Here is a 23,214-nt window from a genome sequence, read left to right as displayed (position 1 = left end):
ACACACTAATTTATGCCCAGAGGTCCTGACACAAATGCCAAGAAGAATTCAACAATACAGTAAGCTGACACACCAAAGATGCATGCCATGGCAAACTGTAAATGAAGTAAAAAGGCAACTGTAACCTTCAGCTACATTCTGTTATTTATTTCTTCATCCTCTGCTAAACATCTGTATTTCTCAAAACAAGGACCGAGTTCAAATTTGTTTATTTCCTCATTTTCTTGAACTACTTTCTCAAAATATGACCTAAATAATTCAGTAACCTGTAAAAAAGCGATGAGTGCTTTTTTAAGCAAAAAATGTAAGAGTGCAAAGATTTTCTTTAACCACCTTAATTGGTATTCAACAGTTGCTAAGAGCAAAGTGACTTCAACTCTTGCTCAAAGATGCCTAAGTCTGAGCTTCAAAAAGGTAATAAAAGGTAAAAAGGTACCTTCATGTTTGGGGCAATTCATAAGAATAATGAAATACACTTTCCTGACATAGTGATTCTGGCTTTCTAAAGTGTCTTGCTTACAACTACCTTGCTGTGATCACATCTTTGTCTGCTTCGTATTTTCAGTATAGTCACATTGACCTAATCTGTAGTTTTAACAAGCACAGAGATTCTCACCTCTTCTATAGCAGCATCCTGCAACAAAGAACGAATGTCCAGGCGCATCATATGGCGTGGTGCTGCCTCCCAGTGATCAGACATCTAACAAAACACACACAAAAATGAAGCACCTCTAAAAATCTAACAGATTCCTTGGAAAATTTGGTTTCTGATTGCTAACAAGATGTAATAGTACTTCAGTAATTTTAATCAATCCCATGAAATAACTACCAGTACTTCTTAGAGGAAAAGTGTAAGCATCATGTAGTCTATAGTTTTCAAGAAACAGAGGGCCCAGAAGCACAATATGACTCCAGATGTATACAGTTACCCTGCTGATATCCTTTAGCTTGCGCCCATGAATATTCCTCTTGGAACACGTCTGGTTATCAGCACTCATTTCAGCTAAGTAGACCTAGAAAAAGAAAGACAATATTGAATATTGTAAACCAATTTTTAGAGCTCTTTTTCTACCTTGTCATACACTCTGCAGTTGTACACTTTAAGAAAGGTAAACTTGTAACTGTATATCACAGCATTTTTCCTGAATGTGGGAAACACTTTCCATTCAAAAGTTTAGAAACATCAGCATATGGCTTTTAGCAAGTTCAAATGCTATTTAGGCTCCATTACCTCAAACCCCTTTGTTTTTGCAGCACTCCAAAACTGTTCAAAGTGTCGCACTCTATCATTGATAGCATCAAGGATAATGAAGGGAAAGAAGCCGTCATCCAAGGTCTTTTTGAAAGTTTTAAACATGCTGGTACGATAGGTCTCCTCCATATCAGCCTCATATTCGTACTCCATCACCTTTACCAAGGACAAAAGCAGTAAGAAAGAGGACATCTACAAAATGGCTAATATTCAACACCTGAATGTCATGACCACAAAGTACACTGGTGTGATAAAAACACCCTTCAGGTCAGCTTTTAAGAATTTTCTCATGTCACCCTAAGTGATATTGTCTTGTTTTGAAAAACAGCCCAGAGACCTCTGCACTCTTCCCAACCCACAGACCAGAACTCTGATTGCCACTGTTTTTCTGGAATGTCTTGTTTCTTTGTCAAATAAAGCAACAGAATTAAGACTACCTTCTTTTTAACTTTTTTCCCTGTATCTGGGTCTCTCTCCTCTTTCTCCACTTCAGTGATAAAGTAGTCATCCAGGCTGAGCACTCTTGGTGCAGGTCCTCCACATTCTACTTCCTTATCCTGGGAAGAAAGCAAAAAGCAAGCATATACTTTGGATGTAAAAATTCCATTCTGCTACACAGGAATTTCAAAATACTTTTGGTCAACAGCAGTTCCCAGCTCAAATACTCAAAACAAGAAGAGAGTAGTATCCCTCCTGCTTTCTAATAGTGGTGGAGATTCATACAACACATGAAGACACAGAACATGAAATAACAACAGACTTGAATTCCAGGCAAACAAAGCAAACAGCAGAGGAAGCACACATACAAGACAAACAGCACTACACAGTGGATGCCTGTTTACATACCCTGATGAGTTTTGCTACATGTGTCTTTCCACTGCCAGGTAACCCTCTCATGATGATCACAATCTGAAAAAGATCATGTAAGAAGATATGATACTGTACTACATTTTACAGATTCTCTTTTGCAAAAGATTTTCTTCTAGACAATTATGTGCTGTGGGCTCACACTTTTGCATCAAGCACTCACTGTTTGTTTTAGAAACCAGGCTGTGAGAAACGGTAGTAGTTCCACATAATTCAGAGATTTTTGTGTTAAACCATCTCAGCAGTTTAGGCTGCATGCTATAGATCTGGTTCAGTTTCACTAATTTCTCTCATTCAATTGAATGAAACTTATCTAAATTCTTTATAGCCTAAATTGTGCTCTTTTTTTATATAACATGGTGCATTGCCAAATCTCTGTGTAAAGACAAGTCTTTCCCCTGATACATCAAAAACCAAAGTGAAGACCTCAGAAGAGGCGAAAATATCTTAATATTACACACAAATTTGCTTTGAGCATTCCCAGGAGGTTTAGCTCTCCTGTGGACTCCTAACAGCTATGCTACAACACTCTAGGCATTTGCAAAGGAACCAAGCTAATTTCCAGAGCTTCCTCAAATGTACACTTGCTCCAAACATATAAGATCCAGCAGCATTTTATCTGAATAAAACTCTTGTAGAAAGCAATTGTTGCTTTCACAATGCATACTCACCCTCTCTGGCCTGCTTTCCCGTCCTGGTGGCTTTAAAATATCATCTACATTTTTAGATTCTGGCTTCCTTTCTACTCGTGGAGCAGGTGGTGGCTGACGAGGCATTGATGGAGCAGATATAGGAATCCTTTCCTCAGGGTAATTTCTACGATCACCTTCAAATTCCAGTGTTTGGACAGAAGAATTTTCTTAGTTCAGTAAAATAAAAAAATTAAGATGTTCATACCCAGCTGAGCTGATTTAAACAGACCTTCATCATTTTCAGTTAAATTCACAGATATGTCCTCAAAATAATTAAAATTTCTAATCTTAAATCTATTGCAAAGACAGTTTTTAGCAGAGTATATAACTGTTTCAATCATCTCATCACCACTGAGAAACAAAACTAAATGCCACCACCTAAAGAAATTTTCCTGAATTATATATTCTGAACAAATACTGCAAATCAATTAATCTTCACCTCTGCAAGTCCATTATTTTTCATAATATTCTAGCATGACTTCAAGATTGAGAAACTGTACCTCCAAACATGGAAGGCCCATGATCATATGCTGGACGATCTGTTTTTCGTTCATATGGTGGTCTTTCAAAGCCACCTCGCCTGGAGGACGGATGGTCCTTCTTGTCCCGGTAAGACTGAGTTCTTGAAGGTGTAGTAGGAAGAACCCTGCCAAAGGAGTGTTTTGTGTACTTTGTGCATTTTTGTGAATTTCCACTATGGATTCCAGAGTGAAAGGAACATGTACCTCACAGGCAAAATGGACAGCCTGATACATAATACAGCCTCAACTGCACTGATTTCCACAGTGTTCTAAAATCACGTACCTATCATCTCGGGGATGCCGCTCTTTTTCAAACCTCTCTCGCTCATAGTCCACAGAACCACGGTCTCTGTGCAATTCCCTCTCTCTCTTGAAATCCCGATGATCTGTGTTGGAATTACCTTGACGCTCAAAATAAGGCTCACGATCTCTTTCTCTGTTGTAGCGACCTGGATGCTCTGAAGGGAGAAACCCATGGAAATATAAACTACTATTTTGGTAAAAGAAGACAACAGGCAAGAGTGCAAGAAAAGTATATGATGTGTGAGCTTGGATAGACTTAATCAGACACTCTTTTCCAAACTGTAACAGACAACCATACCATGCAATCCTACTTAAAACTACAAAACTGAATTTAAAAAGTGGCTAGGTTATTGACTGCAGTACTCCTCTTGAAAATATAAACTGTTATTCTTATGGACCTCAGAAGAAAATAAAGTGGTTGTAGTTTAAACAGGAGTTACTTGGTTTGAACAAGCTTTTAGTGTCTTACTTTTCTTAAGAGCTAACTAACTGTTTGAAAGCTAGCCAAGCACCTCTTACCTTTTTGAAATGTTTGTCTGTCTGGTAGAGGTTCTGGACGAAGGGTTACCCTCTCCCCATATGGAATCTGTTCAACTTTACTGGTGGTTATATCTGGTTGAAAATAAACAAAAAAAAATAATTTAAGGTTTTAAAACTCATCTTGCATTTTCCTTCCTCTTCATGAAAAGTAATCACTCAATGACATTAAAAGTGACTAGAACAAACTACCAGAATTTCTTTCAATGGATAATGCAAAAAGGGCTTTATATAAATAAACAGCACCATGGTTTTTAAAGGCTGAAGTGGGTTTGTGTGTGTGCACATAAAGCACTCCACCTTAACAATGGGATGTCCGGGTTTTCAGGTGAGTTCAGGTAGCATGCAATGTCAGAAAATTATAAACATTAAAATGCTCTATAAGTTTCAATAACTCACAGAACACCAGTCATGTCAAGAATAGTAACTGAAAGTCTCACAACAATTTTTTTTGGTTTTGTTTGACATTTTTTCTAACAGCTTCTAGTAAAACATCTACTTAATGGAACAGATATGGCTTCCAGAACTGTTACGGTACTTTAGAGTGATAAAAACTAGTCTTTAAATGACAATGCAAAATTTAAGAACTTCTTTATGACATGATTTCATTCCTGTTAAAGGAGGGAGATCTATTCTATTTAAAAATTGGTGTTGAATTTTAGCTTTGGTAAGCTCAATAGCAAAAAACAGAGCCCTCTACTTATGTGTTAAACACCTGTACAGGGTGAATGCCCTTTAGAACCAGACTATGTCTCCCTCTCTGGCTAGAGGGTATGTCACACTCATTATGCAGTATATAAATAATGCCAACACCAGCCACATTCTGCTTTAAATCACTAAGTCACACCTAAGAACTGTAACCATCTGAAGTACCTTCTAGCCCAGTTATTTCCATACTCCCCAACAAAGGGATTAAGGGACAGTATCAGTAACAATCTAAATACAACACATCATTTTGTATTTATTAGAAGCACCCATGGCTGTACACCATTCATGGAATAGCAGTCATGGAATACACACGGTTCACCAACACAAAGCAGCTCTTTCTAAAAGCATCAAGAAAAACACTAAACTCGGGGTCATAACTGGTTAAAGGTTAGAGACTCCTTATAACTGCACTGCTCAGCATTACATCATTAATGTACACAAGTCTACACATCAACTCCAGAACATGCATACTTTGCATTGTACACTCCTTTTAAAAAAAAGTCAGGAGGCCTTCTTAGTTCTTTAATACATATCAAATAAACTGTAATACCCACCTCGCCCGTGACCATAATCCACCGTTTGCTGAATGATGGGTGCTTTAGGAACTGGTGGAATAACTGGAGAAAGGGACACTGGTACAGCTGATGGAATGGAGGTGTGGACGGCAGGTACTTTCACAGGCGAGGAGACAGGTGGAGGCATCATTGACTCCTGTTTACACAACTCGTACTCCATGTTTGCACCTTTATCCTCATTTGTGTCCCACAGTCCATGGAAAGAGTCCTCATCCCAGCGTTCCTGTTCCACAGCAGAAGGTGATGGTTTTAAAGATTGACCATGACTTGGGGTTGTAGTTGGAGTAGAAACTGGAGCATGTGGCCTTGTCATAGGTGTAGTAGGCCTTGCCAGTGGGGCACTTGGTCTTGTCACAGGGGTGGGCTGTCTGAACAACACGGGAGGCTTTATAATAACAGCAGGAGAAGGTTTAATAGCTTGGGCTTCTACTGGTGCCTCTGAAGATAGCTGAGAAGAGACCTAGATGCAGAAAGCACTTTTAATGTAGATCTGTAAACTAACCTTCTCTCATCCTCAGTAAGTGCAATGGCATTCGATAGTCAAACCATACACATTTTCTAGTACCTCCATCAAGGTGCTACAGGTAGGAGGACTATTTTTAAAAACTGGTGGCCTGATTTAATTTTGTGTTTGCTCACTATGTGAAGGCTTGAACACTATTTATTTTCTTCTTCAAAATAACCTTACTAATTTTAGCTCCAGTAGGCCTATCTCATTTCAAAAGTGTCTGCTCTTTTATTCCCAAAAACTCCTGCTGTCTGCAAAGATTCCTGCTGTCTGTGTGAAGGCTAAAAATCTGAAAGTAGGGCAGCTTGGTGAGATGCAAAAGGATTGATAAGGCCAGTTTCTTTGTGGAAAACACTGGAAAAATTCACAGAGAGCAGAAATACCTGGAAAACCCTTAATAAAATCAGTATCAGAAGAGCATAAGAAATTGGAAGGTCTTGCTTAGTGAAAAACCAAACCAAACCAAATCCTTCATGAACCAAATATGCACAAGAAACCCCACGCATTTCAGCATCACAGCAGATGCCAAGCTACAGGCAGCCTTACTAGCAAAATGCAATAAAAATTGCAGAATGATTGTAGATACAAAGGCGAGCTCTGTAATAACAGCTCAAAGTCACAGCAGAAATACCTGGAGGCAGGAATTCTAAAAAAGACAGAAGTTGTTTGAAAACCTCTAGGCAGATGAGTGAAGCAGTCTGAGATACAAAATATCAAAACTGAGTAAAGTAACTTCCTAAAGGCATCAACATACCTGCAGTTCCTGGTAGCAAATCAGTTCCATTATTTCACTTTACAGACACTATAAACAAGGAGGAGGTCACCTAGGCAAAAAGAAAACTTGCAGTGCCTCATTCACTGCATAACACGTCTCTGGATGGAGGGACAAAAAAAGGTTGGTCCGGCTAAATGCCAGACCCAGAGATCTTACGGCTAAATTTACTGGGAGTGAGTAACTTTGGGGTTAAGGTGTGATGAAGAATAAAGAGTGTGCATCAACTCAGATATCTCCTCCAATACACATTTAACAAAACTGTTCACTCATTCTAGGAAGGATTTAGAAACATGAGTTAGCATAACTGCAGAAGTTCAGTTGATTTCTGAATTATCAAAAAACCCAAATATAAGCATCTGAGAAGAGTTCCCAGAACTACACAGGAAATTAAGCAGTAGAGGAGTAGTTACATCACAACAAGATGGAGGTACGCGAACATGAGTTTCCATGCACTTTATGAAATTCTAGAAGGTAATAAGAATTCCCAATAAAAACAGCAAACATGGGCTAATGCTCATACTACATTGAAATATCTCAATTTCTGACTGAAGTATCCTCAAATTTTTCCAACTTCAAAGAGGACACAGCTCCTGAAGTAGGAAAAGCAAATTGAAAGAACTTAAGCAAGGAAAAGTAGGGTCTTCTCGTGAATCTTACATCCCTTGTTTTGGAAGAGTTCACCTCTTCTTGCACATTGTCCCACAGCAATCTAGACTGTTGAACTCCACATGCAACCATCCCTGATGGGTCATACTCAGAAGACATGGCGGAATCACTGAGCAGAAAACGCTTTGGAAAATTTAAAGAAAATAAGATGTTTTGCCTCAACAGAAGATGGCTAAGGTTGTTAAGGATTGCTGGGGAGGCATGCCACAGAGAAATTTGACCATCAGTGTGTAAAACTGGTTCAACATACATAAATAGTAATTACTACCAACATGTTATATCAGTGTAAGATGAATTTACCTGAAAGGTACCTGGCCTTGTGCTTGTGTTCTGTGGTCTTGAAGAGTCCTGGGTGGAAATGTCAGGTTTGAACTCCTTCAACTTCTGTAGCTGCTCTTTTTGCTCTCTGTACATGCATCATAAGAAAGTGTTATCAGTCTATAGCTTAAATGAAAAATTAAAGAAATCAATGCTTATGGTGAAAACACATATTACACTTGCATCAGAGACTAAGCCAAAAGAAGAAAAGGACACAGCAGCCTTTACATGGGCAATGCTGTGATTCAGAAATCTGTTTCACATCCACCTAACCATGGAGGCATTTAGTGCATGCAGTTATGCTTTTGTGCTTTGCCAGAACCACTCCATTTGAACAGTAAAGCTCGATTTGTAGGTTCTGTCAATACCTTCTGCAAGCAAGAAACCCCTAGGAAATGCATACATGAGTACTCTCAGTAAATTACTCTGGTTCACATGGTAACAGGATTGAGGCCAACAAAGCACAAGAGATTCCAATATATAAAAACCAAACAGTGAGTCTAACTTCTTTCTTCTTTCATTTATATATCAAAATGCTATTTAATATACAACCAATACATAGTCTACAGAGCAGAGACCAGGTTCAGCTGTGAGTACTACAATCACTGGATTACAAAGTTCAAGTGAATATGACTTCCTTTCCCTTCAGTTTTTTTTAGTGCTCTTCAATCTGGGTTTTTCAATTGCTAGTAACTCTGTGTACTGAGGTTTCTAAATAACAACTAAGAACGGGATCTCTCTGTAACACGACATAACAGAAACCACCCTAACTAGCAATGCATCTGTTCAGTGTTCAGCAGAAGGGGAACCTGCCTCAAAGAAAAAAATCCTCAATGCTTTTTAAATACAAAGAATAAACTGAGCACTACACTAGATCACAAATACAGAACAGTCTGCAGCTGAGAATATGCAGTTTTACACACAATAAAAGTAAAGCCAGATGAAAGTTTTAGTTTTGGAGATGAAAGCAGTTATGTACCACACTACTGGTATAACTCTTGGCTCAAACAATCTCCATAAAAATTAATAAGTAATCTCCATAAAGTTGTTTCTACTGTTCAGACTTAAATCACCTGCCTATAAGAACATAATGAGAAGTACCAGTGTATCTAATTTTAAGATTACCCTCATATTCTATTAAAAATCAGTATCATGTTTATATTTCCCCTTTTTACTGGCTTTGAAACAAATACATGTAATTACTTTTTGCATAAAACATTTTAGTGACTATGTTTAAAATATTTCATCCCTAATAAATCACTCTTGTAGCGATTCCCAAACTATGGTCCTTAGCCTAAGTGACTGGCTTGCAGCTAGTCACAACAAATAGCAAAACATATGACTAGCAACTGAGGCAATGGAAAAGTCAGGAAGCTGAAAATAATCTATTACTCCAAACTTTTAGCAGATACTACTTTATAACACAGATTTCAGAGTTAATAACACCGTTGAATTAATCTAATTGCATTAAATTATTAAATTATTCAGAACAAAAGTTCTCCCTTTTTAAAAAATTACTGTGCTTGCATTTTGGCGTGCAACAAATATCTTCCATATGGGACAGGCACTCAGCAATCTTATGAATTTGAAAACAAAACAGCCTGAAGTAAAGTGCAAAACATCTCTATAATGAAATGGACTGGGTTGGAAGGGACCTCAAAAATCATCTAGTTCCAGCCCCTCTTTCACTAGATAAGGTTGTTGAGAGCTTCATACAGCCCAGTCTCTCCTATTACTAATTTAATAATAAACATTTATTAAAGCCTTAGGAAGTCTAGTGGCTGCTTTCTAAAAATGCAGTCTTGATTTATTCTTGTATTAATAGCCTCCTAGTATCACTCCTTTTATGCTTATTCCCAGAACTTAGTATCAACCAAATTTGACAAAATCATTCACTGACAATATTTGGTTTCAAATGAGGAAGCTCTGTAAAACAAACAAACCCATCTATGCTTTAACCAAGAAGTGAGCAATATCCAAAAAATTAAATAGGTCTTAAGAAGCACATTAATGTAGGTCTGGAGGGGTAAGTACTAAAAAGCAATTATCACTAAGCTCATCTGATATCACCAGAAAGAATTGAAAAGCAATTATCCTCAAGTTTTATTTGAGGCTAACAAAAAGACTGGTCAAGTGATGGGACAGATCTTTTCCTGGAAAGTAACATACAAGGAATACCACATTCATGGAGAAAGGGACAATCATCTACTTCAGGAAAAAAGTCCATCTACAAAAGCTGTGATGAAGGTACTCCAAATAACTTGTTCCACATGAGCTCCTACTATCATGTTGTGGGTAAAAGAAATGAAGGCATTACTGCGCTGATTCAAATGGATCCCACAGAATGGGATTCCTATTCAAAATCACAGAACCAGGCAACTCACCGAAGCATTTTGAGCTCCTGGGCAGCCTTCAGAATTATCTCATGCTGTCTTTGGCTTAGGACCATCACTCCTCCCAAGGACTGGTCAGAGTCCAGGTTTGAATCTGCTCCCAGCATATCAGAAGAATGTGAAGGTGGAGGAAGGGATGAATCTGAGCGGTCATCCAAAGACCGTAGTCTCTCTCCATCATCTGGATACCACCTATCCGACAACCGTTCCCTCTCCCAGTCAGTCCTTTCAGGAAGGTAGTCTTGCTTCTCTCGCCATGTGTCGTATCTCTCTGGATATTCTCGAATCCTAAGTTCCCCTCTGTCTCTGAGATCTCTGTCATAATGATCTCTGTTCCTATCATCCCTCCACCTGTCTTCACGATACCTGTCCAGAGGTGGAAGGGGCGGTAATGGTGGTAGAGGGGGGATATCCAGGTCACGATTCCCCATTTCTCTGTCATCCATAGGTCTCATGTCCCAGTCTCTATCCCATTCTCTGTCTAAATCTTGATCATAAATATCTGAGGATCTTCCAGGTCTATCTAAATCTCTCTCTAGTTCCCTTTCTCTTGGCCCTTTCCAGTCATCCCACCATGAATCTCGTCTGTCATGATCAGATGATAAAGGAGGTAGTGGTGGTAAGGGAGACAATGGAGGCATTGAATGGTGGGACTGCAACCTGTCATCTCTGTCATATGTATCTACAGAATCATCCTGATAATCAGAGTTGTGATCTCTCCAGTACTGTTCTCTTTCCCAGTTATCCAATTGCTCATGCTCCAAAGACAGGTCATTTTGACTATCTAAAGGAAATTCCTCCTGCATTGTATCATCTTCATGACCCCAGGAACCCCTGAATGTTTCATCTCGATGGTATGGAGACAATTTGTCAGGGTCATCTCCTAGGTGAATGGGTTTACCCATACTGCCTGTTTCAGATCTTCCTGCTTCCCTCTCATGGCTATCTCCCCTCCTGATGGGACACCTCTCCCGGCTACCTGCCCGCCTGACCAGGTCCCTCTCGCGGCTACCTGCCCGCCTGATGGGGACCCTCTCCCGGCTACCTGCCCGCCTGACAGGGACCCTCTCCCGGCTACCTGCCCGCCGCATGGGCTCCCTCTCCCGGCTACCTGTCCTTCGCATGGGCTCTCTTTCCCGACTACAGGCCCGTCTGACCGGGCCTCTCTCCCGGCTTCCTGCCCGCCCCCTATCCCAGCTGCTTGGCCGTCCAGGTAGCTCTCTGTCTCGGTTAGAGAATACCCTCTCATGGCTATCTGACCGTCCACCCAGTCCCCTCTCTCGGCTGCCTGACTGTCCATCTGGCATCCTCTCCCTGCTGCCTGACCGTCTATCTGGTATCCTCTCCCTGCTGCCCGCCCTCCTGAACATTCCCCTGCCTCGGATGGATGCCTGCCTAGCTTGCCCTCTGCCTCTGTATACATATCCTCTGCCACGCCCCTCATCCATCCTGCCCATTCCCCGACCATGGCCATCATCCATCCTGCCCATTCCCCAACCACCGTCCATCCTTCCCATTCCTCGGCCACCATCCATCCTTCCCATTCCCCGGCCACGGCCCATTCCCCAGCCGCGGCCATCCCCCTGCCCTCTGCCACGGCCCCTTCCTCTGCTTCCTGGTCCCTTTCCTCTATCTTCATGCATAAATGGCCCTTTTCCTCTGCTTTCCGGCCCAGGTAGGCCCTGCGTACTATCTGAAGCAGCCAACTGACCATCTGATGAATCCAAATCCTGATTTCCTGTTACAGGGGCTACAGTATTCTGGTTCTGAATAGGTGGGGTGGGTGCCTTGGACTCTTCGGCTTGCTGGTTGGGATCATGTGAACTCCATGTCCATTTTTTAGGAGGGTCTGAACTAGGTTCTTTGACTTCAGGTTTGGATGGTTCCTGTTGAGTGTCTGTCAGGTCCTCATTTGGCTCAATGGGACCTGCACTCTGTGTGTCAGGAGTAGACTCTGTTCCGGTTACAGACTGCTGCTCACCGGCTGTGTCTGTAAAAGATTCTTTGCTTTCTGACTGTGAGTCTGTCTGTGCTTGCTGCTGCTGCTGCTGTCCCAAATGAGGCCTAGGCCCCATCCACCGTGGACCACCAGGTCGGGAACCGTGTCCATGTGATGCATTTGTTGTATAAAATTGTCCTGCTGGTCCTCGTGGGATAGAGCCCCATCTACTTGAAGACTGTCCATCTGTATTCTGTCGGTCAAAACGTGACCTGTATCCTTCTGAGCGCTGGGATTCAAAACGAGGTCCTCTCTGTCTTGGGCCTTCAAATTTGTCATAACCTCTTCCTCGAGGTCCATCAAATCTACAGATGACACAACACAAATTTTATTCAAATGAACGTGTCATATTAAAATCCTATAGATTAATTTTACACAAAATAGAGAACTCATGTCTAAAGTCAAGTTGCTTAGATGTTTGGGATTCACAGCTGTACATCACTGGATGGGTCAGGAAGGCCAAAGCATGGCTGAAGTTGAATTTTGCAAGGGATGCAAAGTATTCCAAGAAGGGCCTCTTGGAATAGGTATAGGTACGTCAGCCAGAAAAGAAAGGTCAAAGAAAGTGTCCCCCTTGGACAAACACGACTGGCAAACTGGTAACAATGCACAAGGAAAAGACTTGGATACTCAACAACTTTTTTGCCTCAGTCTTCACTGACAACCCTATGCCTCCTGAGTGGATGAACTGCAAGACAGGGACTAGGGGTGCAAAGTCACTCCCATGATAAGAGAAGATCAGGCTCATGATGACCTGAAGAACCTGAATATATGTAAATCTATGGGAGCTGATGAGATACATCCCAGAATACTCAGGGAATTTACTACCATACTTGTCAAGCCACTCTCCATGATATCTTGAAAATGGACAGTCAGGTGAAGTACCTAGTGACTGGGAAAAGGAAAACACTGCACCTATTTTAGAAAAGGGTAAAATGAAGGACCCTGGAAACTACTGACCTGTGAGTCTCACCTCTGTCCCTGGGAAGATCATCCCAGAAGCTATGCTAAGGTACATGGAGGACAGGGAGGTCATTAGAGTCTACCAGCATGGCTTCATCAAGGGCAAGTCCTGCCTGACCCACCTAGTGGCCTCCTATGATGGAATGGATAAAGGAAGAGCTATGGATGTCATCTATCTTGACTTCTTTAAGGCCTCTGACATGCACCTCCACAACATCCTTCTTTCTAAAGTGGAGAGAGATGATTTGATGGATGGGACTATTTCCTGGACAAGGATCTGGCTGGGTGGTCACATCTAGAGGACAGGGGACAATGGCTCAATGTCCAGATGGTGATCAGCGACAAGTGGTGTCCCTCAGATGACTGGGATGAGCCTGGTTTTGTATCTTCATCAATGACATAGTGGCATTGAGTGCACCTTCACCAAGTTTGCAGAGGACAACAAGCTGAGTGGTGTGGGTGACATACCTCATGGACAGGATGCCATCTACAGGTGCCTAGAAAAGTTTGAGAAGTAGGCCCATGGGAACCTCATGTGGCCAAGTACAAGGTTCTGCACCTAGATCAGGGCAGCCCTCAATAGAGGCTGGGCAATGATGGAATCGAGAGCAGCCCTGCCAAGAAGGACTTGGGGGTGCTGGTGGATGAAAAGCTGGACATGAAACAGCTCGCAGCCCAGAAACCTGTACCTATCATTGCATATCACTGACCTCTAAACCAAAATACATAAAAGACATGCACTAGCAAGTCATGAAAACAGTCTGTTCAGAACTGCACATCCAACAAATCCCCAGGAACAGATAATTTTTTTTTAAAATGTCAGGAGGTAGAAAATTATTCATTCATATAAAGTTCATGTACATTCTTAGCAATTCACAAATTATTATTAACAATCGATCACTTTGGAAGCAAAGAGAAGGGAAATAACCATGAAGATATTATTGTAAAGTCTAGCAGAGTATGCAAGGATAGAAACAAGTAAACAGAATACCACTGTCCTTTGATTCGGCAGACATCATACCAACCCAACTCTAACTAATGAGCAGATAGAACAGATGTTTTTGCACCCTGATATCACGTATCAAAGAAAAACATTCAAAAACCAGTATCTTGGATTAAATTATATACCAGATATAAAATCAACAAAGACGTATCAAATATTTACAACAGCTTTTCTATTTTCAAAGCAGCATTTTGTCTTTGTGAATGCAAGGGGGCAGCATCCCCAAGCACTCTACCAAAAAGAACCAAAAAACAAAAGCAATCTACTCCAGATTATGCTCAGGTGAAAGACACCTATATATCTTTGCTTTAAAAATATAAATACAGAGAACATGGTGTACATATATTAAAAACAAAACCTCCACTGAACAAATACACACTTCATACAACCTCAGAAAGATTTGAGAATAAGATATGTATTTAATTTCTTAATAAATCATTGAAAATCTTGTAGCCTGGATTATATATAAATCAACAAAAACATTCTTACCTAGGGCCTCTAGGGCCTTCAAAACGTGCAGATCTGGGAGGATCTGGAAGCAATCCACCTGACCTCACTGGTTTATCCTGCACAATAGGTGTGTGTGTTGAAGACACTGCAGATGTGCCTTTCAGTTCCCCACACTGATTTTCAGATGAAATATTTACAGTTTGTTTACTAAGATGACCTTGAGATTTTCCGTGGTCAGATGAGCCAAAGGATGAACCTACTTGAGAATGGTAAGGTGAATAGCTAGTTGAACTAGCTATTTTTGATGAATAGGTACCAGGGGTGGGAAGAAGAGCTGGCCTTGGTGTTTCAGTAGCTTGACTGCTTTGAGAACTGGATCCTGAAGGGACAGAGGAATTGGATAACTGAGACATAGAAGAGAGAGGCGGGGGGGCGAGTGGAGGTGTAGTTGAAGGTAATGTTGGAGGCATAACAGGAATGCCACCTTGACCAGTTTGGGAATATGGAATAAATGGAGGTGGCAGCGAAACATTTGCAGGATATTGATTCTTCAGATTTTGGAGTGAGGTCACTTTTTCCTGCAGATGTGACTGAGTGACTTTCATCTGTTCATCCCATGCTTTCCACTGTTTCTCATACTCTTGAAGCTGGTCTTTATGAGGGTAGGTTTGAAGCTGATGTTGCCACTGCTGGTTCATTGATCGCTCCCAATCTTTATGAAGCTGCTGGAACTGTTTTTGCTGTGCCTCATAATGTCGCAGCTGCATGTCCACTGACATTGTCTGCAATGAGAGGACAAGAATAGGTTCAAAACACCTCAGACAGTCAGTTACTCTCAGAGCCATGTATTTCAGTATCACTAGTAATAGCACAATTTCTGATGACTTGGCCACAAGCCTGAAGAACTACACTGAAACAAAAGCAAACACCAACAGAGACATCTAAAGACATTGTGAAAATGAGTGTATTTTACAACCATATACTGTATCTGTGTATAGAAGACTTCAACAGGACAGCTGAAGAAACATCTAATCTGTATAAACAGTATTATTACTGGATTCTAACAATGCCTGAAGCCCAAATCAATCTTCATATATATACACTATGTGACTATTTCTCAAGGTTCCAGTTTTTGCTGTTAACCTGCTCAGAATTGCCTCAGCTGTCTGCAATTATTCTTCTCTAAGCCTTTGCCAGATCTTATTTGCACAAATGAAGCTTTTTTCAATGAGTTCTGTCTTTCATTATGTGAGGATATCATAATATTCATGCCTTGATCTTGCCTGAGATCTTAAAGTTTTACCCAAAGATATTTAAAAAAACAAAGGCAGATAGCCCAATCTACAAAGAAATGCTTAATGTATGAACTCTACCAACCCAGTAAAAGCTGACTCAACTCTCTAATACAGTAATCAACTTCTACTTAAAGGCTTAAAGGTTACAATACTGGTTTCAACTGATTACTTGAGTTAAAAATAATGTGAGCCACTGATTTTCTTAATTACATTTACTGTCTATTTTGGGCATCTAGATTTATCATTGTACATATTTATTTTTGTAAAAAAGAGCAGCTTCCAAATTACTCTGTGCAATCACCTGTTTATCTGGCCTTTCTAAACTGTTTCTCCAGTGGCAAAACATTCAAAGCTGAGTAAATTCAATATTGTGTTGCTCCTGTATTACCTAGGTACATCTGAAAAAATCTTATGAGAAGTGTAAAGTCTTGTAATTCTCATCCTACTGAAGCTTCATCACCATCTGTTAATGCCTTTTTCATTCTGAAGTTGAGTGACAGTAGGGAAAATGGATATTAACTTCTACCCAAGCAGAAAAAGTAGCTAGACAAATGAGCCAACCACCACAAATTATTCAACTATGTATTTTTCAGCAGACTTTGAGTGCTGGGTCACCCAGGATGTGTATCAAGCACCACCTCCTTAGTGTCTCACCTCTAAGTGTGGAGGCTGTTGCATGATCTGTTGATACTGCTGTACTATCTGCTGCAGCTGAGCATGCTTCTGCATTATTCTCTGATATTGAAACCCAACCCGGTGATGGGGGTGCTGCTGCCATTGAGCTGCTGCTGCTTGCAATTGTTGCAATCTTAAATCTTCCTCAGGGTCATCAGGAGGTTCAATATTGAGCTACAGAAAAAGGCAAATACTATAAATAAAGGAAAGCTGTTTCTGTCAGAAAAAAAAATACACTTGGTCACTACACATTTTACAGGAACCTTCTCACTGTTCCTTACTTCATCACTCTATTGCAGTGCTCCAGCCACCCACATCTTCTGGAAGGTTGATATTTATCCCACCTTTTCTTAATGTGAACACATATTTTCTTAATGTGAACAGTCCAACCTAAAGGTTAGGCTGATGGCAATTAGGTTATTCATACATAAAGAAACTACCTACAGGAAAGAGATTAATGAGAATCTGTTATCTTTCACTCAAGCACATGTAATGAGAAACAGTGGTTTTTGAAGATGGGTAAAGTAACTCCAAGTGCATTATTTTTGCCACTTTGTAGGAATGTGCACACTGTTAGTAAAAGTAGAACACATATTGTTCAAACATCAATCATGACCTCCCATCTATTATACAGTAACTGTTACTGAGCACGCTGACAAAAAAGACCTCTGTGCAAAATTCTTGGCTTTCAGACCAACTCTAACACACAGAGAGAAGGGGAGGCAGAATTTATATACTGCCAGGGAGGAATTAAGAAATGTCTTAAACACAGCATTCCTCAACTACTGAGTACCTACCAGATCTTGATATCATGAGGTGTTCTCACAAAGACAACAGCATTGTGGAGGGTGAGGGAGAGTCAGCTCAGACTTGCTTGGTGCACGTGTAGGAGAATACGTAATTTTATAGACAAGAAGTGTATTTCCTAATTGGTGCAGCTTTAGCAATTTTTTTGAAGACTGCTTTGCAACATTTAAGTTATTGTTACAAAGTATACATGAGAATTTGATGGCATTAATTTTCCCGGGGTTTTGGCTCATCTAGGACACAAATGGAGTGGCATCACTTTACAAAGCCTACCTGAGTTTCAGTGGATGCAAGAGAAGATTCATCTTCTTTGGATACTGGAGGCAGGGATTCATTGAGAGGAGAAGGTTCAGACTGCTGAGCTGAAGCACTCATTTTCCCTTCTTCAGACTTTGCCCTCTGCTCATCCTTCACCACTGTACTTTTCATCTGCTGCTGTCCCTGAGCATGGGCTTTTGCCCTTTGCTGCAGGCTGAGCAGATGCTGCTGGTACCAGTATTGCTGCTGTTCCTGTAACAGATGTAAATTTTCTAAGACAGTTTTCACAAGAAAAATGAGAGAAAATCATTAATGATAGTCACTAGAATCATACTGTAGGAAAGTTTTTAAAACTGTTTTAAGGAAAAACTCACTTCTTCAGCAACAGTATTGCAATGGATGTCAGAAGATCAAATCAAAATTCAGAAACCAGTATGTGATGCAAAGAAACCACAACAGAATTTATTTTTTAGCCCAACAAGCTTACTATTCTATAACTATAGCAAACAGTACTAAAAAAAATCTGGAGCACAGGCAATAATAATCAAAATTACCACAGACATGCTATAAGTACCATATTTACTGGTTTTAGAGATTTTTATATCTAAGAACTACAATAAGGAGAAAAAGAAGGAAATGTACGGAAGAGATGAAGAGGATGAACTGAGAACACAGACAGTAGACTGAAAATGACAGCTGAGAAACTGTTGTGAAGATGTTTGAATAAAGCTATGGAAAGTCAAAAGAACAGTCAGAACCAGTATATAGTGAAGATTATGTATCATCTGAATTCTCATTAACCTGATTCATTCAATAGCTGAAGACGGAAGTAGATATGTTTGCACCCCAAAAAATGATCCATCTAAGAAATAATAAGCTTTCAGTTTTAAATACTTCAGGGTAGAATTGAGAGTATTCAAGGCAGATAACAGAACCTTCAAAAAGTAAGCTACCACTAATATGAAGAACAAAAGACTGAAGATAAGTATTTCAACACTTAAGTAGTAGTGTCTTGAAGAGACCTGAATAAGAACCAACAGTTCTGTATATTTTCCAATATGAGAAATATCAGGCATCAAATGAATAGAAAGACATCTGTGGGAGGCTGCTCTTCATCTGACACTGTCTTGTGCCACCAGAGTCCCCATTAGAGACCTCTCTATGGGCTAAAATTCTGTTGATTCAAGACATAGCTCAGAAAAATCTACATATTTTAATAATGAATACACCATTTACAGCTAAGGCAGCTCCTGTATCTTATGAAAGTATTGTTACCCTTGATTTTTAAGTTGTTCTCTTAGCATCTGCTTTTAGTCATTATCAAAGACAGAATGATAAGATACTGTACTTTTTGGTCTAACCTAGTTCAACTATTCTTGTGCTCTCAGTTCCCTCACCTCTGAGAATCTGTGACTGAACTCCATCTTTTTATACCTTCTGTTCTTCCTTTCCATCCAAGCATGCACAGTTAAGAAAAAACACCTATATAAAGCCCAGTCAGAAACAGAAAATAATCCAAAAGATGCAGGCATTTTAAAATAAAAGGGTGACAACATCAAAGCAGTAAGTGCTGTCTGATGAGATTTCGCAAAAGTGAATCACTCTGCCCATCTTAAACAAGAGTAACTTTCTGCTAGACACCTACCTCATGCTCAGATTAGAAATTATGTTTTCTCTTGGTAGTAAACATAAATATGGAACTGTATTTTTAAAAAAATACTTCTGTATCTTGGAAATGAGGCGAATCAAATGAGAGACTATGCTTCACAGACTTTAAATTGACCATGCAATTATTCCTGACATGAATCTTTTTAATATGTCTCAGAAGAGCTGCCATAGTTTTAGATGGAAGATATGCATTCACACTGCAGCATAGACTCTGTCAGAAACCTTCAACAACACGCTGAAATAAGTGCAACTCAAGGAAGAAGCATATTTTCCCAGCTATATAAAACCTGATTCAATTCTCCATCTCAAAAGGCACGATAAGGTGATTTGCCATCATGTGCTAGATGCTATGATGGGTGAGCACATGTTCTACTGCCACAAAATTGTTGTCTCCACAGATCCCTTTTGCTTCCTCCTCATTCCACTAACTGGACACAGGGCTATAACTCATATTTATGACATGGGCTTTCCAGAGCTATGATAATTTTCAGCAGATGAAACAGTGATATCTATTACTGTGCTACCTGAAAAGCATGAGAAAAGCAGAAAGGTAGATTTTTACAGCTTAGCTGGAACAAAACAGAAGTGCTAGTGTAGAAAATTTTTCATGATGAAGAGTTCAGTTATTTGACCGCTTATGTCCTCACAATGACTTGTCATCCAACTGGACTTGCCATTTTTCAAGTCCAGTTATAATCCTTAAGCCCAAGGAAAACACAAGCATCAACACAGGCCCTTTTCCATTTTTGGCTGACCAAGAGACTAGGCCTATTGAATTTTACATGAACACTGAAATCAGCACTATCAGCTCCTGACCAGAGGACATACCACCAAACACGTTAATGTGAAGTCCACACCAAAAGACAACTCCAAAGTTAATATAGGTGACCCCAAGGCCATAACATAATACCTATTTGGGGGGACACCATGTCCTTTCCAGGTGAAAACTGCAAAAGAATGGTTTAGCACCCTCTATAAAACAAAGCGACTGTTTAAAGAGCGCAGCAGTCAGCTAAATGGTGAGGTGATAAAGCTGAGGTAACTTTAACAGATGTAGATAAATGCGTATTTATGGGTACAGATGTATCCACACATCCTTGGAGCAGGAAAAGCATTGCCAGCAGGTTGAGGGAGGTGATCCTGCCCCTCTACTCGGTCCTAGTGAGGCCACACCTGGAGTTGTGTCCAGTTCTGGGCTCCTTAGTACAAGAGAGACTTGAACTCCTGGAACAAGTCCAGTGGAAGGCAACGAAGATGCCAAGGGAATGGAGCATGTCTCTCCAATAAGGACAGGCTGAGGGAGCTGGGCCTGTTCAGCCACGAGAAGACACTGAGAGGGGACCTTGTCAATGTACACAAGTGCCTGAAGGAAGGGTGTTAAGAAGTAGTATCCAGGCTCTTCTTGGTGATGCCAAGGAACATGGAAAGGGGCAATGGGCAGAAAAGGATGTGCAGGAGTTTCACCTGAATATGAGAAAGAACTTTTCTACCATGCAGGGGACTGACCACTGCGACGGATTCCCCAGAGAAATTGTGGAGCCTCTCTCACTGAAGATATTCAAGAACTGTTTGGAATACACAGCCCTGTGCCATGTACTCTGGGATGACCCTGCTTGAGCAGGGAGGTTGAACCAGATGACCTGCTGTGGCCCCTTCCAACCTTATCCATTCTGTGATACTGTAAACAAATAGCAGCAGACATCACCCAAGTATCAGAAGGAACATTAAGAAATGCCACAGTTATTTTCACTGGATTTGACAAGAATCCATCAATTTAATACAACTATATACCCATGGAAGAAACTACGCTAGACTCACAACACTGTCAAGGCAAAGAACAGGACTGTAGACAGGAAAGGAAAAGAATAAAACATCAACTCATGGCAAATTGCGTAATATTTTCTGAGTTAAGAGAAAAACACTGATAAATTTGTCTGCAGCCACTGTTACTGTGGGATGAGAATGGAAAGAATTGCTTTCAATTGCCAGTTTAAACAACAGCTTAATAGGATACTACAAATGACAAATTACACTGTTTCTTTACTTGGCTGTTCGTATTACTGAAAAGCAAGAAAGCATCACTACACTTAGCTTTTCCTATTACTATCGTGTAAGAACTTTTTACTCCAAATCCTGTCTAATTTTACAGCCTAATATAGCCAAAATTGTATGAATCTGTTGTAAAAAATTTATGACCAGGAAAATATCCTGTTAGTTTTGAATTAACACTGGATTGTGAATGAGAGCAAGCAAACTACTCAAGATAGAAGCTGCTTGTACAAACATTCATAAATCAGACAACATAAACTTCATCAGTATTCTGCTGCTTCCATATGTGCACCACAATAAAGCATTATTTGCAACTCTTCTGAAGAGTGTTTACTATTTTATCATTGAGCTCAAAAATTTAAGAAGTCAACAAGCTGCCTCAATACCAAATTAACACCACTTTCTACATGTGACTTTTTGAAGTTTTGGCTTTGTAATTAAAAAAATAAGTCTTATTGTTATCACTGTAAAAGATCAATTAGTACTGTCCAAAACCTTCATAAAATTGAGTGAAATTAACTGAAACTACTTTGCCAGGCAGTAATTAGCTATATGGTACAAATGTAAAAATTGAATTTATACAGATACAATTAAAAAGGTGTCCCAGCAATTAGCAAATTTAAAGTGCTACTGACTTCAATATGACACAATAGGATTTTAGCAAACCTAGCTTCAAACCAGAACCCTAATATCAATTTGCCAAAAAAGTAGATTTAAATAAAGAAATTTTAAACTATGCACTTCAATTTTGTTCTTGCAGATGAATCCAAATAAGATAAACTCTAAACCCATGCAGAAGCCTCCATGAATCTGCCTGCCTCACATACGTAGCTGAGGGCCTCAACACACACGCCTTGCTGTGCATGCTGAACCTTAAGCCTGGATTGTCCCTCACAATGCAGATGAATGGTCCCATCGAGCTCACTGGCACTGGTCTCATTTAGGAAGTGTAACACACAAACATTTTGCAGTATTTTGGTCCTAGTAAACACTTAAAAAACCACAGCAATAACATTTTTTCACTTCAAGGCATTTCAGAACATTTCCCTCCAATGCCCTAAGCAATTTTTTACTGGAAGATCAAGCACATGTAGCACAAAATGTGGATTAAGTCTAAGTAGAGGGCAGATATGTACTGCAACAGAAACAATTCTGCAGTTTTAACTGTATGCGATAAGATTAAAATAGTCACAACTCTACACTGATCAGGCAGACAACTGCAACTCAACCCCTTTAAAAAACTATAATAAAGAAATCACTGAAAACAAGTGACATCCACAATGTGCAACACACAAACGGACTTCTGCATCTCACAAGCCAGACGAAGCCAACAGGTGCGGGTTAGGTCGCCCACATGCTGTACTTTGGAATACATTCTCCAGAGACCAACACACGCTCAAGAAAATTAAAGTCAGCCACGATTTACACTTTTCCCTGAACAATTTTTCTCAAGAAATGACAATTATGAAGCTTCCCCTGAGCTGTGACATTACCACACTTTCACGGATTGCGTCTAAATCTTTTCAGTATTTACTAACTGCCCTTACTCGGGGACCTTTGCAACACCCCGTATCTACCAGCGGCCCATGGCCACCGCTGCCCTGGCGACTCCCCGCTGCCAGCCGGGCTTACCTGGGGAGTCATGGTGGAGGGGTCCGGCTGCTCCGTGCCACCGCCCTCCTTGGCGGCACCTTGCGCGGCCTCCGGCTGGGCAGCAGCGGCCGGGGGCAAGGACGGCTGGGGCGGGGGGAAATGAGCCTGCGAGGGCTTGACCGGGGGAGGGATGGAGGGTGCCAGGCCGGGCTGCGCGGGCTGGGAAGGAGAAGCCTGGGAGGAGAGCAGGTAGGGCTGGGGGTGTGCCATGTATCCCTGGGCAGGAGGCGGCAGGTAGGGCTGGGAGGCGGTGGCCGGCGGGGGCTCCAGGTAGGAGGG

The 23,214-nt window shown here is 40.7% G+C and overlaps 1 protein-coding gene across 2 annotated transcripts in view; it reads right to left on the bottom strand.

Annotated features, from left to right (window-relative positions):
• YLPM1 (YLP motif containing 1) overlaps positions 1-23,208 on the bottom strand; it is a 34,465-nt gene extending 11,257 nt beyond the window's left edge. Inside the window, exons 1-16 of one of the 2 annotated variants that reach the window (XM_015630936.3) lie at positions 22,915-23,208; positions 17,581-17,817; positions 16,480-16,674; positions 14,570-15,312; positions 10,107-12,419; positions 7,705-7,810; positions 5,435-5,915; positions 4,155-4,247; positions 3,616-3,790; positions 3,312-3,457; positions 2,791-2,978; positions 2,099-2,161; positions 1,690-1,809; positions 1,232-1,408; positions 930-1,013; positions 617-700 (exon numbers count right to left, since the gene is read on the bottom strand). In XM_015630936.3, the coding sequence (XP_015486422.1) occupies positions 617-700; positions 930-1,013; positions 1,232-1,408; positions 1,690-1,809; positions 2,099-2,161; positions 2,791-2,978; positions 3,312-3,457; positions 3,616-3,790; positions 4,155-4,247; positions 5,435-5,915; positions 7,705-7,810; positions 10,107-12,419; positions 14,570-15,312; positions 16,480-16,674; positions 17,581-17,817; positions 22,915-23,145 (5,436 nt within the window). In that variant the 5' untranslated portion in view covers positions 23,146-23,208. Of the gene's footprint in view, positions 1-616; positions 701-929; positions 1,014-1,231; positions 1,409-1,689; positions 1,810-2,098; positions 2,162-2,790; positions 2,979-3,311; positions 3,458-3,615; positions 3,791-4,154; positions 4,248-5,434; positions 5,916-6,717; positions 6,763-7,704; positions 7,811-10,106; positions 12,420-14,569; positions 15,313-16,479; positions 16,675-17,580; positions 17,818-22,914 lie in introns of those variants that run through there. The other variant, XM_033515460.1, reaches the window with a different exon arrangement.
• Positions 23,209-23,214: the final 6 nt, after the last annotated feature.

Source organism: Parus major, chromosome 5, assembly GCF_001522545.3.
Source record: "Parus major isolate Abel chromosome 5, Parus_major1.1, whole genome shotgun sequence".
Lineage (NCBI taxonomy): Eukaryota > Metazoa > Chordata > Aves > Passeriformes > Paridae > Parus > Parus major.
The sequence above is the reverse complement of the archived record's forward strand: the minus strand, read 5'-3'. Positions and strand labels throughout refer to the sequence as shown.